At 46.2% G+C, this 15408-nt stretch overlaps 1 protein-coding gene across 1 annotated transcript in view; it reads left to right on the top strand.

Annotated features, from left to right (window-relative positions):
- Positions 1-12948, top strand: part of Mcoln2 (mucolipin 2) — a 44963-nt gene extending 32015 nt beyond the window's left edge. The window contains exons 11-14 of the mRNA XM_027395915.2: positions 99-221; positions 7314-7520; positions 9188-9309; positions 12175-12948. Of these exons, the coding sequence (XP_027251716.1) occupies positions 99-221; positions 7314-7520; positions 9188-9309; positions 12175-12211 (489 nt within the window). The 3' untranslated portion in view covers positions 12212-12948. The remainder of the gene's footprint in view (positions 1-98; positions 222-7313; positions 7521-9187; positions 9310-12174) is intronic.
- Positions 12949-15408: the final 2460 nt, after the last annotated feature.

The following is a 15408-nucleotide window of genomic DNA, read 5'->3' as shown; positions in this document are numbered from 1 at the left end:
AAGCGCTCAGAAGCGGTGTCGAGCTTGATGCTCATTTCTCTGGGTTCTACCAGCTGCTTCCACCCTCCAGCCCGTCCACCGCTTTAACTGTTTTTCAGGTGCTCATCCTAACCATGCAGGCCTCGCTGCCCAAAGTCCTCCGCTTCTGTGCTTGTGCTGGTATGATCTACCTGGGGTACACCTTCTGCGGCTGGATTGTCTTGGGACCGTACCACGAGAAGGTGAGTGGCAGTAATTCTCTCTGCACCCAGGGCAGGTGGGCCCTTCACCTCGATGGAGCCTCCGGCGCTCGCCTCCTTCACTCTTCTCCAGTGAGCACCCTGATGTCAGTGCCGAGAGGACTTTCTTTTCTATTTCTCTGCCTTCTCGTTTTCAGGACATTGAGGTGACTTTAGGATCAAGAATCAAGAACTGCAGGAGATGGGGGAACACTCCCCTCAGAGTAGTCTGGGCTTGGTGGAGGACCTGACACAGTCAGCCAGCTGACTAGCAATGAAAGATGTTTGCACATGAGATCACTATTAGCAAAACTTAAAATATAAGGAAAATATGGCAGAATCGCTCCAGTGTGAAGTAGCAGGCTTGACATCCCCACTGGCTGAGGAGAACGGAGAGGAGGGATAGCTCTACCAGGCTTGAGCACTTCATCTCTCTTGAAACCAGCTCACATCTGTGAGGGTGGCTTTGACCAAGCTTCAGGTCTCCACAGTAACAAAGATCAGAATTGGAGTCTCTAATTGTTACTTCCCTTAAGCGTCATGAGTCCAGGACCGTTGGGCTTACAGTCAGGCTGACAGTTGGGCATGGTATAATCCCAAGAGCTTTGAGGAAGGAGGAGTGCTGTGAGTTCAAGGCCAGCCTGGACCACAGTGAGCTCAGGGCTAGTCTTTGTCTCAAGAAGGTGTCATAACTGATTGACAGAACATCGTGGGAAGAAACCAGACAAGCTGTGTTCCAACCCAAACAGTAAAAAGAGTCGGTGCATCTTACAGCGTTTCTTCCCCGGTCTCCTGGCTGTTGAGACAACAGTAGAAATGACAGCAGTTAGCACCAATTATCAGTGGGGTAGGTGCTGTGAAGAACATTACAGGGTCTCTCTGGTGTCACACACAGCTCCTTCATGCACACACTGGTGTCCTCAGATACCCAGCAAGGAGAAATGAGGCAGAGAACACAGGATTTCCTCCGAGTTTGTGTAACAGCTCAACCTTAAGTTCTGACCTTGACATTAACGGCCATGTGGTTGGTAAGCTGTTCACGGGGTGATACACACCCAGACTCTCCCCTCCCCCCCCCCCCCCCCGCTGCATCCTACACAGCTTGAAACACCCAGGCTTCCCTCTCTGTCACAGTTGATGTATCCAAAGAGTCCCTATTTTTCTTACTGGAAAAAAAAAAGTCTAGTGAACAAAGGGACAGCCTGCGGCTTAACAGTAAGTCCTGATGGGCCAATTGATTTTTCTGTTTCGTGTCGCTTCTCTGAAGATGACTCACAGGTAAAAGCTGTTCTTTGATATGCTCACTGTCTGACCAAGTCCCAGCCAGAGACTGCATTTTTCTTGCTGTTGCTTGCCTCCTGCTCCTGGAGCGTCTCCATCTCTCTGTCACTAGAGGGCACTGTTGCACCGTGTGGAATAAATACTGAGCCTAATCTGGGTTCCATCAAGACAGTCAGACAAGTGGTCCTATGTTCTTTGTCACTCGTTTCTGGCTGTTCTTCCATCCCTCACTATTATTCTGGAAGGTTCTCAGTTAATACTGTTTGAAGTTTATGGGATGGCTGCTATGCTTTGCTTTTTTGTTAGTCCCATTTGCTGTCCAAGTTCTTTATCACCCTTCCCCTGTTACCGGTCCCGTTAGCCCCCTGCCTCTGAGATAAAATGTCCAACAGACAAACTTGGAAGAAAGAAAGGTTTATTTTATATCATGGCTTTAGTCCAGGGTCACTTGGCCCTGGTGCCTGTGACCAGACAGTGCAGGACAAGAGAAGGAGACCTGTTTGCATCATGGTAGCCAAAAAGGAAAGACAGGAACAGGAATGTCTGGGTTCCCAGTCACTCCTTCAAGGCAGGCCCCCAGTGGGCAATACCTCTTAAGGGGGTACTGCCCCCAGTAGGTGTTATCTCTTATGGGTACCTAAGGGTGCCACAGTCTGGAGATGCAACCTTTATCACATGGGTATTTGGGGGACATTTTGAGGTTCAAGCTACAGCACGTGATCTTCTCTCCCTGTGAGACGATACCAGCCTTTACGTAGAGTATGAACCTTAACATACCAGCCATTTTCTGTGGTTACCCAGATGGCAAATCACAGCATCAAACCCGGCCTGCCCAGTCTCAGGGATCATTCTTTGACCGATTATACCCCCTGGTGCTTTTCTTTGTATTGTCTAATGCCAACCATTATAAAAGGACATCCAGTTTGATCTGAGAAGCAGGCTGTACTGTGGCTCAACTGTAAGACAAAAGCCCCCTCATCAGTTGTGTTTCTTTGATGTGTGTCAAGATTACCTTCTGGAAAACTTGTCACCTGCTTTGAGAGCCCGACTGCATTACCGTATGTTCATCTTTGTCCTTCCAAAGAATGTGGGTGGAGCTGGGGTGCTCTGGGCCAGTGCTGTTCAAAGAACACAAAATCTGAGCCACAGACGCAGCCGTTGTGCACATTTCACAATATTCTAGTATCCACATTAAAAATAAGGAAGAGCAGGACGGAGTTGATTTTAACTATGCATCCTGTCAAGCCTAGCAAAGCCCAAATCCTAGCTTTGCCTCCTAAGCAATGTAAGAGCCTCAGCGCCTTCCTCTTTGGTCTTTTGTCCTCTTTGAAGTCTCGTGGTTTGGGGGTTTCCCACATGTCTCATCCTAGTTAGTAAAAATGTTTTTGGAGACAGGTTCTCATGTGGACCAGGCTAGCCTCAAACTTGCAATATAGCAGGGGATGGCCTTGAACTTCTCGTCTTCCCACCTCTTCCTCCTGAGTCCTTGGATCACAGGCTGTGTGTGCAGGGTTATGGCTCAAACCCATGAATGTCCATGTGGGTAAGCACTCTGCCAACTGAGCAACATCCCCAAATATCTGAGTTTCCTAGACTGCATGTCATGTGCTCCACAACCACACATAGTGGGTGGCTACAGTTTTGGACATGTTTTTCACTTGTGCCAGCTTCCCTTTGTCTCCCTCAAAGTGAAGTGATGCCCAGTATCTCTAGCACCCCTGACTGGTCAGTCGATGACGTCGTACTACCACCTCTGGTCAGGCTGATAGTCTGGGCGTGTAAGTGGCTGAGTTTGCTCAGTAAATGCATGGGCCAGCAAATGAAGGCAGGACAGCCTGATGCTGCCCCACATTGCTGCTGCTTTAAGTTTAAAGTTGGAAAATTGTGCTGCCCCCAGCAGCGGCAGCACCCAACCTTATCTGCTAGAATGTCCAGGTTATTCCACCAGCCATTGAATGACTCTGAGCCACTGGGCATCACAGCGTTATTTGTTAGTAGTTTGAGAATCACAGCAACCTGAGGTGTGGAAACAATTCATTGTTTAAAAGAAACAAGCCAACAAATGCTCTAAAGAGACACTGTCATGAAAATCCTCACTCGATGCAACTGAGTGGGAATCAGCGCCCCAGATTCCTTAGCTTCCTGTCTTCCTGCCACGCATCTGATCACAGTCATTTAACTCAGGAACAAAAAGTGTCACATCGATGTCCATTTCCAGCACTAATGGACTTTGGCACCATGCTTCTTGAAGACGTCTGGGCCCAGAGAGCTAAAGACTGCCAATGATCTTCCAACCTTGTCTTGAATTATTTAGCACTTCTCTAATGTGGCTTTTACATTTCCAGTCTCCAGGGGACTTTTTTTCTAAAACTATGATGCATGAATAATTGTTTTTGCATTGTCCCATTTTATAAATAAGAAGAACAAGGCATTGAAAAATCATTGCACTTTGCTAGGGCAGTATTGCCCAGGCACCCTAGTTATTTAAAATAATCACAAGCCAGCTGAAATGATAAATCTAAATATTACAAGAAATTCTTACTACCTGCTCTTGGAGCAAACATTAAACATTCCCTTACTGAAGCAAATATAGGTTATATCTGCCTTCAAACGAAAGGTCTTTTGACTTGCTCACAAACGTCATTTGTGACATAAATATTTCTTTCTGTGATCTCATTGAACACGCCAGAACTTTTAATGGACATACCTGTAAGTGAGAGATCCAACCAGCCACACCAAATGGGCGTGGTCACAGGTGCTAGTCCCATGTATCTTAATCTGTGCATCTACACATACCTATTGGCTGTTTACTATCTCTGCACACACAGCTCTGTCAGGAAAGTGCTCTTAGAAGGCAGAGATTGTGGCTCCTTCCTCTTCATGTTTCCAGTGCCCACCCTGTGGCCTGGAATGTGTCAGGTGCTCAGCAAGTTTGCCTCTGGAAGATGGTTGATCTGTCTCCAGGTTACTCTGCACGATCAACCTGCCTAGATTGAGAATCACCTCAGATACATGCCTCTAGGGCAAGGAGGGATGACTCACCCTGAACATGGGTGGCACCAGTGGAAGGATCAGAGCCCAGAATGAATAGAAAGGGGAAAGGACGAGAACCAGGGGAGCCCCCTGACTTTGTTGTCCCACTGAGATGTGAGCAAGTGGCTACTGTCCACTCCCACGGCCCTGACTTGCTGCCAAGATGAATTGTGTATCTTCCTCAAGCCATGAGCAAGATAACCCTCCCTCCTTGCCAGGCGTTTGTTCACAGTGACAAGAAAAGCAGCTAGACATGGGGACTTGCTGTTTTTAGGAGGTGACCAGTGTGCTATATAACTGGTGATACTTTAGTCCCTGACCATGGGCCTCTTTTATGCTTATGTGTTTGGAGTTTGGCCATTAAAATAGATTTCTGTTATAATCTGTTCTTGTGGTAGAAAAAATGAGCCTGTATATTAATTACCTTACTGGGTCTTTGCTTGAACCTGGAAGGTTGGAACAGGTCTTCTTTGCCCACAGAGGGAGAGATATTATGGTTATGAATACACTAATGTTGAGATGGGCATCACATTTATACTGATAGTGTGTGTAGGAGAACACGTGTACGATATGGTGTTTGCTCTCCAACTGAGGTGTGGAAATGCATTTCAGAGCAGTGAGAAGACTGCCCTACCATGTTCCCTGTAGTTCTTGCTGACAGTGGAGCAGGGGCTGAAGCTGGCTCAGAGCTCTGTCCCCAAGCAGACTTTGAATTGGCCCTTGACTGTTGACTTTGTTTGACACAGAGAGGAAGGAAGAATATATGAGATGAAGAGATTAAATCTACCAGGGAAATGTGTTATAGGAAGAGCTAAGCTCCAGTGTTAATATTGACAAGCAGGAACCATGAGGCAACACAGAATGAGGACTTACTGGAAACTTCTGTGCTTATGTTTCCAGTTTCATGGCCATAAGCAAGAGAAATGGCTTTAAAGCTATCTCTATGAGATCTGGGGTTCTTGTTTTCAGTTTGGATTGGGGAGGGAGAGACTGGCATGCTAAAAGACTTCCCCAGAAGTTTCCGGAATAAGCCAGCATTAGCAGTGACATCAGAATGGAAGACAAAGGCTTCAGAGGACCAAGGTAGTGGGAAGACTGGCCAAGCCAGCACAAAGTGGAATGTATCCGATTATTTTGTTTCTTTTGGTTGGAGGCTGTAATCAATTACAGACAGAGGAATTTGGAAGGAAAGCCCTTTTCTTGGGTGGGATGATGGGTGGCTCATTTTGTTACCTGTAAAGTGACAGCATGTCCCTCCTCCCTCTTGGGGAGATGTCCCAGATGTTTATTGAGGCCATAGGTGTTCGTTCCCAATGCTCAATTAATGAACACAGAGACCCTGAGAATTGATTGAAAATTCTGTCTTTTGTTTATTTAGTCATTATTGCTCCATAAGTTTTTCATGTAATCTATTGTTTAAACCCCTTGCTACTGGGACATGTTTATGAATAGCATGTTTATGAATAGCAGTTTGATAGCTTCTCAAAGCTGGGATGACTGGCTGTGGATTCTGGTGATACCCTGTGTTAGCTTCGGATCAGTGCTTAAGCTCTGTGTGCACACCCTCAGCTGACCCATCTACCATCCGAGTTCCCACCTGGTACCTCACATGTGCTGGGTCTAAAGCTGTCTGTTAAAAGCCTATGTTTAGTAATTTTTCTTCTATAGCTAACAAAAGAAACTAAAGAAAGAATTTGCTTTGGCTTACAGTTTGAGGGTACATTTCATTGTGGTGGGGACGTCATCATGGTGGTGAGACCAGGAGGTGTCTGGTCACATTGCAGTCAGGAAGAAGAGACAGGTGGATGCTGGTGCTCAGTTCACTTTCTCATTTTTATTCAGTCCTGGGAATATATAGTGCATTATTATATTGGTTATAGTTATTATAACATATTATAGTATGGATTACACACACACACACATATATCTATGTCTAGCCACCCATATATAGGGTGGATCTTCCCACCTAAGTGTGACTACTCTGAAAACCCCTCAAAGACCTGCCAGAGGTGTGTCTCCTAGGTGACTCTGGATCCTGTCGTGTCAGCAATATTCACCATCACATAATTCCAGCCCTGACCCTTACTTCCCTGCAGGTAGACTTTCTCCAGAGTCTCTTTTTCTGGTTAGGACTCTCTGCCTCAAGTGGATTCCTAATGTCACCTTTGACTGGCACCTGCCCCTGGGCTGCTCCTGCTCTAGGAGATCTCCCATGTGCCATTAGTTTTTAAAGAAGCATGTGTCAAATCACGTCACTCCCATGGCTCAGATGTCATTCACTCAAGCCTGCTTGGGAGCTGGATTGAACCTGATGTATGCCCACGTCACTGAGGGCAATTCGTCACAAGTGTCTCTGCTTAGCCATTGCTATGTCTCGGCACCACATGTCTCCATAGTCACTGTTTCCATAGTCATGAATACAACCTTTTCTTTCCCTTGCTGAGAACTAGTTCAGTGCACCACTGGCCTTGTATGTCCCACCCCAACTCTGCCACAGGAACTTGCTGGCTATCTTAGCTGTGGCCTGTCCACTTGTGGAGGTTGGAAGTTCCTGGAAAAGTGTTCCTCAGTGTGGTTGGCAAGACTATGGTATGGCCTCTTAGGAAAACCCTTTGATCTTGTGTTGTCTTAGCCACTTCCATACGTAGCTGGCTGAGAGACACAGACACTACAGTTCTACTAATGATAACAGCAGCTAGAAGAGAACACGCCAGCTCCAACTCCCTGCTTCCTACCATGCAGTGCCAGGATTCAGGAGTTCCTTTGTGTTTGCCCCTGCAGTTTGAAAACCTGAATATAGTGTCTGAGTGCCTGTTTTCTCTGGTCAACGGTGATGACATGTTTGCCACCTTCGCTCAGATCCAGCAGAAGAGCACCCTGGTGTGGCTGTTCAGCCGCCTCTACTTGTATTCCTTCATCAGCCTCTTCATATATATGGTCCTCAGCCTTTTCATTGCTCTCATCACCGATTCTTATCACACAATTAAGGTACGTCACAATCAGTATTTGCTGCCCCAAAGCACCGTAAACATTGTGTGGGTTGGAGCATGAGAAAAGGCTGTAATCTTACTAAAATATAATTTTATTCAAGTTTTTAAACATTTAGAAAATTAACCTTTTTGTTCTGATGACAAATTTTAAATATGGACTTGTCTTGGGTTTTTTATTGCTGTAAAATGAAATGCCATGACCAGAAGCAAGTTGGGGAAGAAAGGGTTTATTTTATTTGGCTTGCACTTCAACATCTTATTCCATCGTTGAGGGAAGTTAGGGCAGGAACCCGGAGGCAGGAGCTAGTGCAGAGGCCATGGCGGTGAGGGGTGCTGTGGATGGCACCGCCCACAATGTCTGGGCCCTGGCCCATGAATCATTAATCAAGAAAATGCCCTACAGCCAAATCTTATGGAGGCATTTTCTCTGTTGAGATTCCTTTCTTTCAGATAACTCTAATTTGTGTCAAGTTGACATAAAACTGGCCAACACGGTACTTGAAACATTTTACTTGCTGCCCTGATGAAGGTGGCTTGGTTTGGAGGTATGCTGGGAAAGAGGGAAGGCAGAGACGCTGGGTATGATTAATTCAACAACCAGACGGCTGCTCTTGGCACTGCCAGGTGCTTCTGCCTGCGTGGCTACCTGGGACGCAAGTTTCAGGATAAATTCCAGTGATAGGAGTTGATTGTCACCCTGGCAACTGGGTAGATAGTGACATACCTCATACCTGGTGATAGGCACGCATGTAGTGCCCCATTGTTAAGGTAAAGAACAGGAAGGTTCCAGCTTTCCTGAGCCATGGTGTACCCCGCACCCTTTCAGATGGGCCTGTGAGGTCCATTTAGAATTTAAGGAGCTGTTATCTTTGGAGCTGTTATCTCCACAGCGGACGGCTGTGCTGGCCAAAGCACTTCAGGACCAGCACCTAAGCCACAGAGGGTGCTGCCCTCTGCTCAGCCCTTCCCAGGCTAACTCAGAAGAAAGCTGTCGGTGATCCGTATGAGGGATTAGAGTCAGAGGGTGCATGGAAGTTGGTCCCTGTGGCAGGGTGTGTTGGGTAGACTTGCAGGCTCTTGTCACAAGGATTCATGTCTTTGACATGGCAGTGTCCTTGTGTGGGGCAAGTATCAGTGCTGAGCTGGATGACCTTACTAACCATGACTGGAAGCTAGGTGTTTTCTGTCTGTTGGCAGAAATCTACCCTCTGTGTCACTCTGTGGTCACCTTCCACGTATGCAGAGAACGGGGCTTATGTCTGGGTTGTATTCCTTCGCCGGCCTCTTCATGTACATGGTCCTCAGCCTTTTCATTGCAGATTCTAGGTGGGCAGTGTACAGAGTGAAATTTGCCTGCTGGTTTCATTATTAACACTCTAGCTTTGTGGTTCTGACTATTTCTTTCATTCTTCTTTTCAACACACCGTTTCTCCCTTCCCCAATGGTTTGTTTTCTGGAGATTTCCTTTCCCTTGTTCTCAGCTCCCATAGCCTCCCTTGCTTAGCTGTTCTGGGACTGACAGAATGAGTCATCATTGTTCATAGTCCTTCTTGGATCTGGTACTGCGGGAGTGTCATTTCACAAAGGTGGGTTTGCTTTGTTGACAAAGGGAACAATTTCTCATGCTCTAGAGAGGAGGTAATGGCAGTGTGTGCTTTTCCAAAGAAATACCAGCAAAATGGGTTTCCTGAAACGGATCTGCAGAAATTCCTGAAGGAACACAGTAGCAAAGAAGGGTACCAGAAAGAGCCACCAGCCTTGCTGTCCTGTGTCTGCTGTCTGAGGAGGTCAGTGTTGTGTCTTTAGCTGGAAGAAAGTTAATACTGCACTCTGAAGTCAGCTTATGGTGGGAAATAGTTGGGTTTTCTTTTCTTTCCTCCCTAACACAAATTTGTTTGAGAAATGAATTGTTTCTTATAAAACAGTGTTCTATACAACAAGGTTGTGTAGAAAACTCCATGGCATGATTGAAACTCTTAGGGACCTTATAAGTGCCTCATGAGGAGATGAACTTCGACCCAAGTCAAGAGGCTGGACCCTGAAGGGACCAACGGTGGACTCTGAAGGGACCAAAGGTATTTTGGAGGTGGACTTCCAGGCATTTCAGATATGTTTCTCCCCTCCAGAATGTGGTACAAATCAGCTCCTTGGACAGATGGAGACCCAGTGGAGAGGAGGCTGTTGGTGTCTGTCCTAGTTACTTTTCTATTGCTCTGCCAAAACACCATGACCAAGGCAACACAGAGAAAGACAGAGTTTATTGGGGTGTACTGATTTAGAGGTTGAAGCCACAACCTTCATGGTGGGGAGCATGGTGGCAGGCGGGCATGACACTCACTGGAGCAGTAGCTGCAGCCACATCCCGATCCACAAACACAAGGCAAAGAGAGCTAAAGTTTTGAAACCTCAAAGTTCACTCCAAGTGAAACACCACCAACAAAGCCATACCCCCCAACAGCGCCACCAACTGGGGATTGAGTGTTCAAATATACGAGCCTATGGGGGACATTATCTTTCAAGCCACCAACATGTTCTTGGTTAAAAGCATGCGTCAGTAGCTCTTCAGTGCTCAGCCTTGCTTTGCTGGCCGTTTGGACTCTCAGAGAAAGGATATGGATCAGAGTGTATCACACAGTTGTGTGGGGACCAGGATGGAGGTCATATGGTGACGGTTTTCTTAAGTGCATCCATCTGTGTTTTCACCTGAGTTGGGGGTAGGATTTTTTTTTTTTTTGGTTTTTTGAGACAGGGTTTCTCTGTGGCTTTGGAGGCTGTCCTGGCACTCGCTCTTGTAGACCAGGCTGCTCTCGAATTCACAGAGATCCGTCTGCCTCTGCCTCTGCCTCCCGAGTGCTGGGACTAAAGGCATGCACCACCACCGCCCGGCTGGAAGTAGGAATTTTTAAGGTATACCGTACCCATGTTTTTTGAGGAGGATTCTATAATTCAAATTCCTGCAGGAAGAGGGGAGACCATAACTTATACACACATGATTCACACTGCATCTTGGGGCTTGCAATGAGGTGATTTGTAACACAAATAATAAAAGACCCAGAGACGGATATTGGGGTCCAAGCTTCAAGCCAAAGATAAGAAAAACAAAGCAGCCAAGCAACTAGCTCTTACCTCTACCCCAGGCTGAAAGGGCTGATCCTGTCTCCATGAGCTCTCACCGAGTCTCAGACTGCTGCCTCTCCTCAGAATGGCTGGAGAACCAATCATTCCTATCCTCAATGTGACTGGAGAACGAATGCCAGCTCTGAGACCCTGTTCCTGTCTTACATACCTCTCTTGAGTCCTAGGATTAAAGGCATGAGCTCTGTTACTCTTTTAGACTGATTCAATCTCAAGTAACCCTGGGTGGCCTTGAACTCAGAGAGCTTTGTCTGTCTTTGTCTCCTGAGTCCTGAGATTAAAGGTGTGTACCACTACCACCTAGCTCTAGGGCTAACAAGTATGGCTGCTTTTGCAATTTCAATCTCCAGTGGCTTTAATAAATCACACAATATATCATCACAGTGACTGAGCACATGTAAAGAATGTCTGGCAAACATAAAATGCGGTCTTCTGAGTTGGTTTCAAGATTGTAATTCATCGCCTCAGAGCATCAAATCGTTGCTGTGGAGAATTGATTTTCTTAGTTGGCAATGACCTCCTAAAGGATGGGAAGGGTAAGGCAGGTCTCTTGGGATTGCCTTGCTCTCGTGGATTCATATTCGTGACTTTCCCTGCTGCTGTGATAAAATGCCCGATGAGAAGCAACCTAAGGAAAGAAGGGTTTCCTTCAGCTCAGACTTTGAAGAACTTAAGCTTGGTGACCAGTTGGTCACACTGCTCACACAGCTAAGCAGAAAGAGATAAGTGGGGGTGCTCAGTTAGTCTTCTTCCCCCCTTTTTATTCATCCCATGACCCAAGCCCATGAAATAGGGCTCCCCACGTTCAGGGTAGTCTTCCCTTCTCAGTGAAACATCTCTACAAATACCCCCAAAGTTGTACCCAGATGAATACACCGATGCCTCTTCTGAGCCACTTGGTGCCTGCAGTCAGTCAGGGTGAGGCTGGCGGCCTCTGAGTCCTCTTCCTGGGCCTCACATGGAGAGAAAGGGTTGGCTGAGCAGATACAGAGTTGTCGAGTGTTCCCTGCTGTGAAGGAGTGCCTGGCCCTGTGCTAGAGTAGAGTCCTGAGAGATGGCGGCTGCTTCTAGGTTGTTTCCAGAAGCGTCTATCCGTGCCTCAGACAACGCACATTTCCCTTCTTCAGTTTTCTTCCTCTTTCACGTTTAGCTCATGTAAGCTGTGTGCATCTAGAATGTAGACTATCCTAGGCTTTTTGTAATGATTTTTGGGGAGTCAGGGTGGGGTGTAGCTCAGTGGTAGAACACTCGCCTAGACTGGGTAAGGCCCTCAGTTTGATCCCCAGCCCCGCTGTATAAATAATAAAGTTTTAAAAACTGTGAGTGTCAGGCATGGTAAGGCATGCCTTCTGGGAGGGGAGGCAGAAGACCAGGAATTCAAGGTCATTCTCCTCTGCACAGTTTGAGGCCAGCCTGAGCTACATAAGACCACACCTAAAACAACCACAACAAAACACAGCTACCCAAACAAAAATTCTTAAGTCATTGCTGTCTTTTTTCTTACTTTTCTGTTACAGGAGAGGAAGTGATGACCACTTGATTCTCATTGACTAAAACCCTTCTGCTAATGTCAATCAAGTCCAAACATCTTTCTCCTGTGGTAGCGCAGAGACCCTGGAGGGAGCAGAAGTTCACTAAAAGATTGTCTTACTGAATTGTGGATCCAAAAGGAGGGGTGTCTGCCAGCTGCTGACCAGAAGTGACATTCCAAGTTACTCTTTAATAAACGTGGAGGGTAGAGGGTAGGCCCCTCCTGAGATTTAATGTAATGGAAGTGTGATAATGAAATTTATCAGTAGTCTGCTCCTTTGTGACATCAAAATGTTAGGATGGAAAAAAAATACTAGCATTTCAGACTGTGTAAGCAATGCTCAAAGCCAGGTAAAGATACATGTTTATCGCCAGAAAAATATTTGTTTTAAAATGTGATCCTTGGAATTAAAGACATTTACTTCATGGTCAGCACAGAAATACTTTTGGTTTCAATACCAAATTAAGGCTTGAATCTGGAGAACTGGCAAACCATGTAAGGCTGACACTCGGACGTTAACAGAAAGATGTCTAGAAGAATTCAGATCTTGGCTGGTTGTACTGTGAACTCGCTTCTTGGGCATGCCACACAGTGTCTGTTAGCACAGGCAGTGGGATGAAACAGAACATCTGGATATCTCCTCAGCTGAGCTTTCCCTGGCCTGTACACACAGATGAGTGGTGCTAAACTTGGAGTGGCCACCTGTTTCATCAGTCATCTCCACTGTGGTGGGGATTTACCTTTGTCAAGCAAAGAAATGTAGTGTATGTTTCCGTAAATAAATTTATTTTCATGGTGTCGTCTCGCATTCTTACTGTGTTAAAACGCAATGTCTCTCGACAGCTGCCAAGTGGAAGTTTCATGTCCTACCCCTCTTAACCACTTTGTCTACATGAGAGATCTCTCATTTTTGAACAAGTGTTGGAGGAGCTACGGGGCTTGGTCCATAGAAACTATTTAGTAAACTCCTAATGGCAGGAGATTAAGATCACCTTAAACATAGATTTATGGCATAGCTGAGCTATCTCAGGGGCCATGAGATGTACTGGTGCTGAGTGAAATTGAATTGGCATCTCAAATCCTACATTTCCCGGGCGTTGTTCATACCCCAAGACCCCATTGTCAAGAACCATCTGTCTGATTCTCTGCTTGCTCCTTACCCTTGATCTTTATCATGTGCTGACATCAAATATGGGCAGAGAAAAATCATACTGTCAATAACATTAAAGTTGTAAGCAAGTGACTCATTTCAGGGCTATGGTTGGCTCTGAACAGTCTAGATTTCCAGTCTGCTGCTGTGACTGCCATAGGAACAGAAAATTAATGATGGCCTCACCCATTCTTAGCTCATTCTCAGCTAGTTTTTAAATTGGCTTTCATTTTTTTTTTTCTGGTTGGCTCTAGTACTTTCAGATAGAAAAATCTCTTTCAAGGTCACCATGGAAACATTGTTTGCCACTTTTCTCACTGTTATATTTTGGATGTCATTGAACAATGTGGTATGGTGACTGTTAATAGGCAAATCTGGGACAAACCATTTCCTCTCTCCTCTTAGACCTTAACCCGGGGACTTCGCTGTGACAGGGGATGCATCTTCCAACCTCTTAGTTGCATTGTAGACTCTCTATCTCTTGCAGAAATTGCCTCCTTGGGTTACTGTGGCACAGTCAAAGGTGCACATAATATCTTAAGCTTGCTGGCTTGGCATGGCAGAAACAAGCCCGGCATGGGAGACCCTTGAGTTACAGTTCCACGCAGCCTGTGGGTTTGGAGCTCTGGACAAGTCACTGTCTGCTTTGAGGTGGTGGTGAAAAATCTCAGTGACTGAGATTTGAGTCTCATGGTTCCTGCAGACTGTGGCACTAGTGTAGACTGTGAGCCCCTTTCCACAGCATCCTCTGCCATGTTTAGGAGCAGAAGCCATCCATTCATGCGTGGTGCTGGCACAGAACATTCACCTCAGAGCTAGTTTGTCAGGGGTCTTCTTCTGGGCATCTCTGGACACCACACAGTGTGTCTCCATCTCCCCATGTGCAAGATGGAGATTGTAAAAATTAAGAGTCAAACTAAAGTTCATAGGAAGCGGCATGGCTCTTAATTCTTCACTATCAAGTCATCTTGCTTGGTTTACAGTGTGCACATCTATTCGTGGCCGGCTGGGGAGAGCTTCATTTTTTCTGTGTGATTACTGTACACTCTTGGTGGACTTTGTTTTGGGTATGACTTTAGGGGCACAAAAATCCAACCCTCGAAGTCCACAAGTGGGTGTGGAGTGTTCAGGCTGAGGCAGCCTAAATGTCCTGGGGCTGGTCACCCAACTGTCCAGACGAGACAGTAAAGATCCTGAGGAACACAGACTCTCCCAGTCTCCAGTCCTCTGTCAGGAGTCTTTGTGTCCTTAGCCAGACGTGCCCAACAGCAAAATAAAGGGCACCTTCATCCTTGGCCCATTTATCCTATGTGGCAGGTGTATAGGAGGTGAGGGGTCCTTACCCAAAGCCCCACAGTACAATTTTGATTGTGTGACAACGAAAACTTTATTTTTATTCAGACTTAGAATTGAAGGCACAGCCAACCCATCATGGAAGAAAAGACAAGGCATGGCTTTGGGAACTGCTCTTGGCTATGGCAGCAGGAGCACGAGGCTGCTTGTTCACACATACCTCCTTCATGAAGCAGAGAAAGGGGAAATGCTCCCTCACTTTCTGTTTCCAAAATCAGTCTTTTAGCAAAATGCTCTCACAGTCTCACCAGGTGTGATGCATTAATGTTCTGGGCACTTCTTAATCACATCAAGTTGATGAGATTAACCATGACAAGCTTTTCATCACATTCTACTCAGCATCTAGAGGAACCCTGGCCCATAGAGAACCCAGGCTTGCAGCCTTGATGAGCACAGGAAGCCCATGGCACAACTTCTTATTGAGGAGCAAACAGCAGTCCCGAACGCCTTCACCTAAAGATAGCCTGGCTCTGGCGTTGCACCAGGAGTCCAAAGGTCACTAGCAAAGTGTGTTCGGGAACTGTCCTCTGGTGCTGGCCAGAGTCCTTTGCTGACAATACAGGTGCTGTGATTCCCTTACCCACGACAGCCCTTTCTTGCAGTAACGTTGGACCAGCTGACTTCACTGTGAATTGGTTCCACCATTATTTTCATGTGAGTTTGGCAAATTTAATTTGCTCTGTCTGACTTAGAGTTTGAACACTTCAACTTTGTGTT

Source organism: Cricetulus griseus, assembly GCF_003668045.3.
Source record: "Cricetulus griseus strain 17A/GY chromosome 1 unlocalized genomic scaffold, alternate assembly CriGri-PICRH-1.0 chr1_0, whole genome shotgun sequence".
Taxonomy (NCBI): Eukaryota; Metazoa; Chordata; class Mammalia; order Rodentia; family Cricetidae; genus Cricetulus; species Cricetulus griseus.
This window is presented reverse-complemented; position numbering and strand designations above follow the sequence as displayed.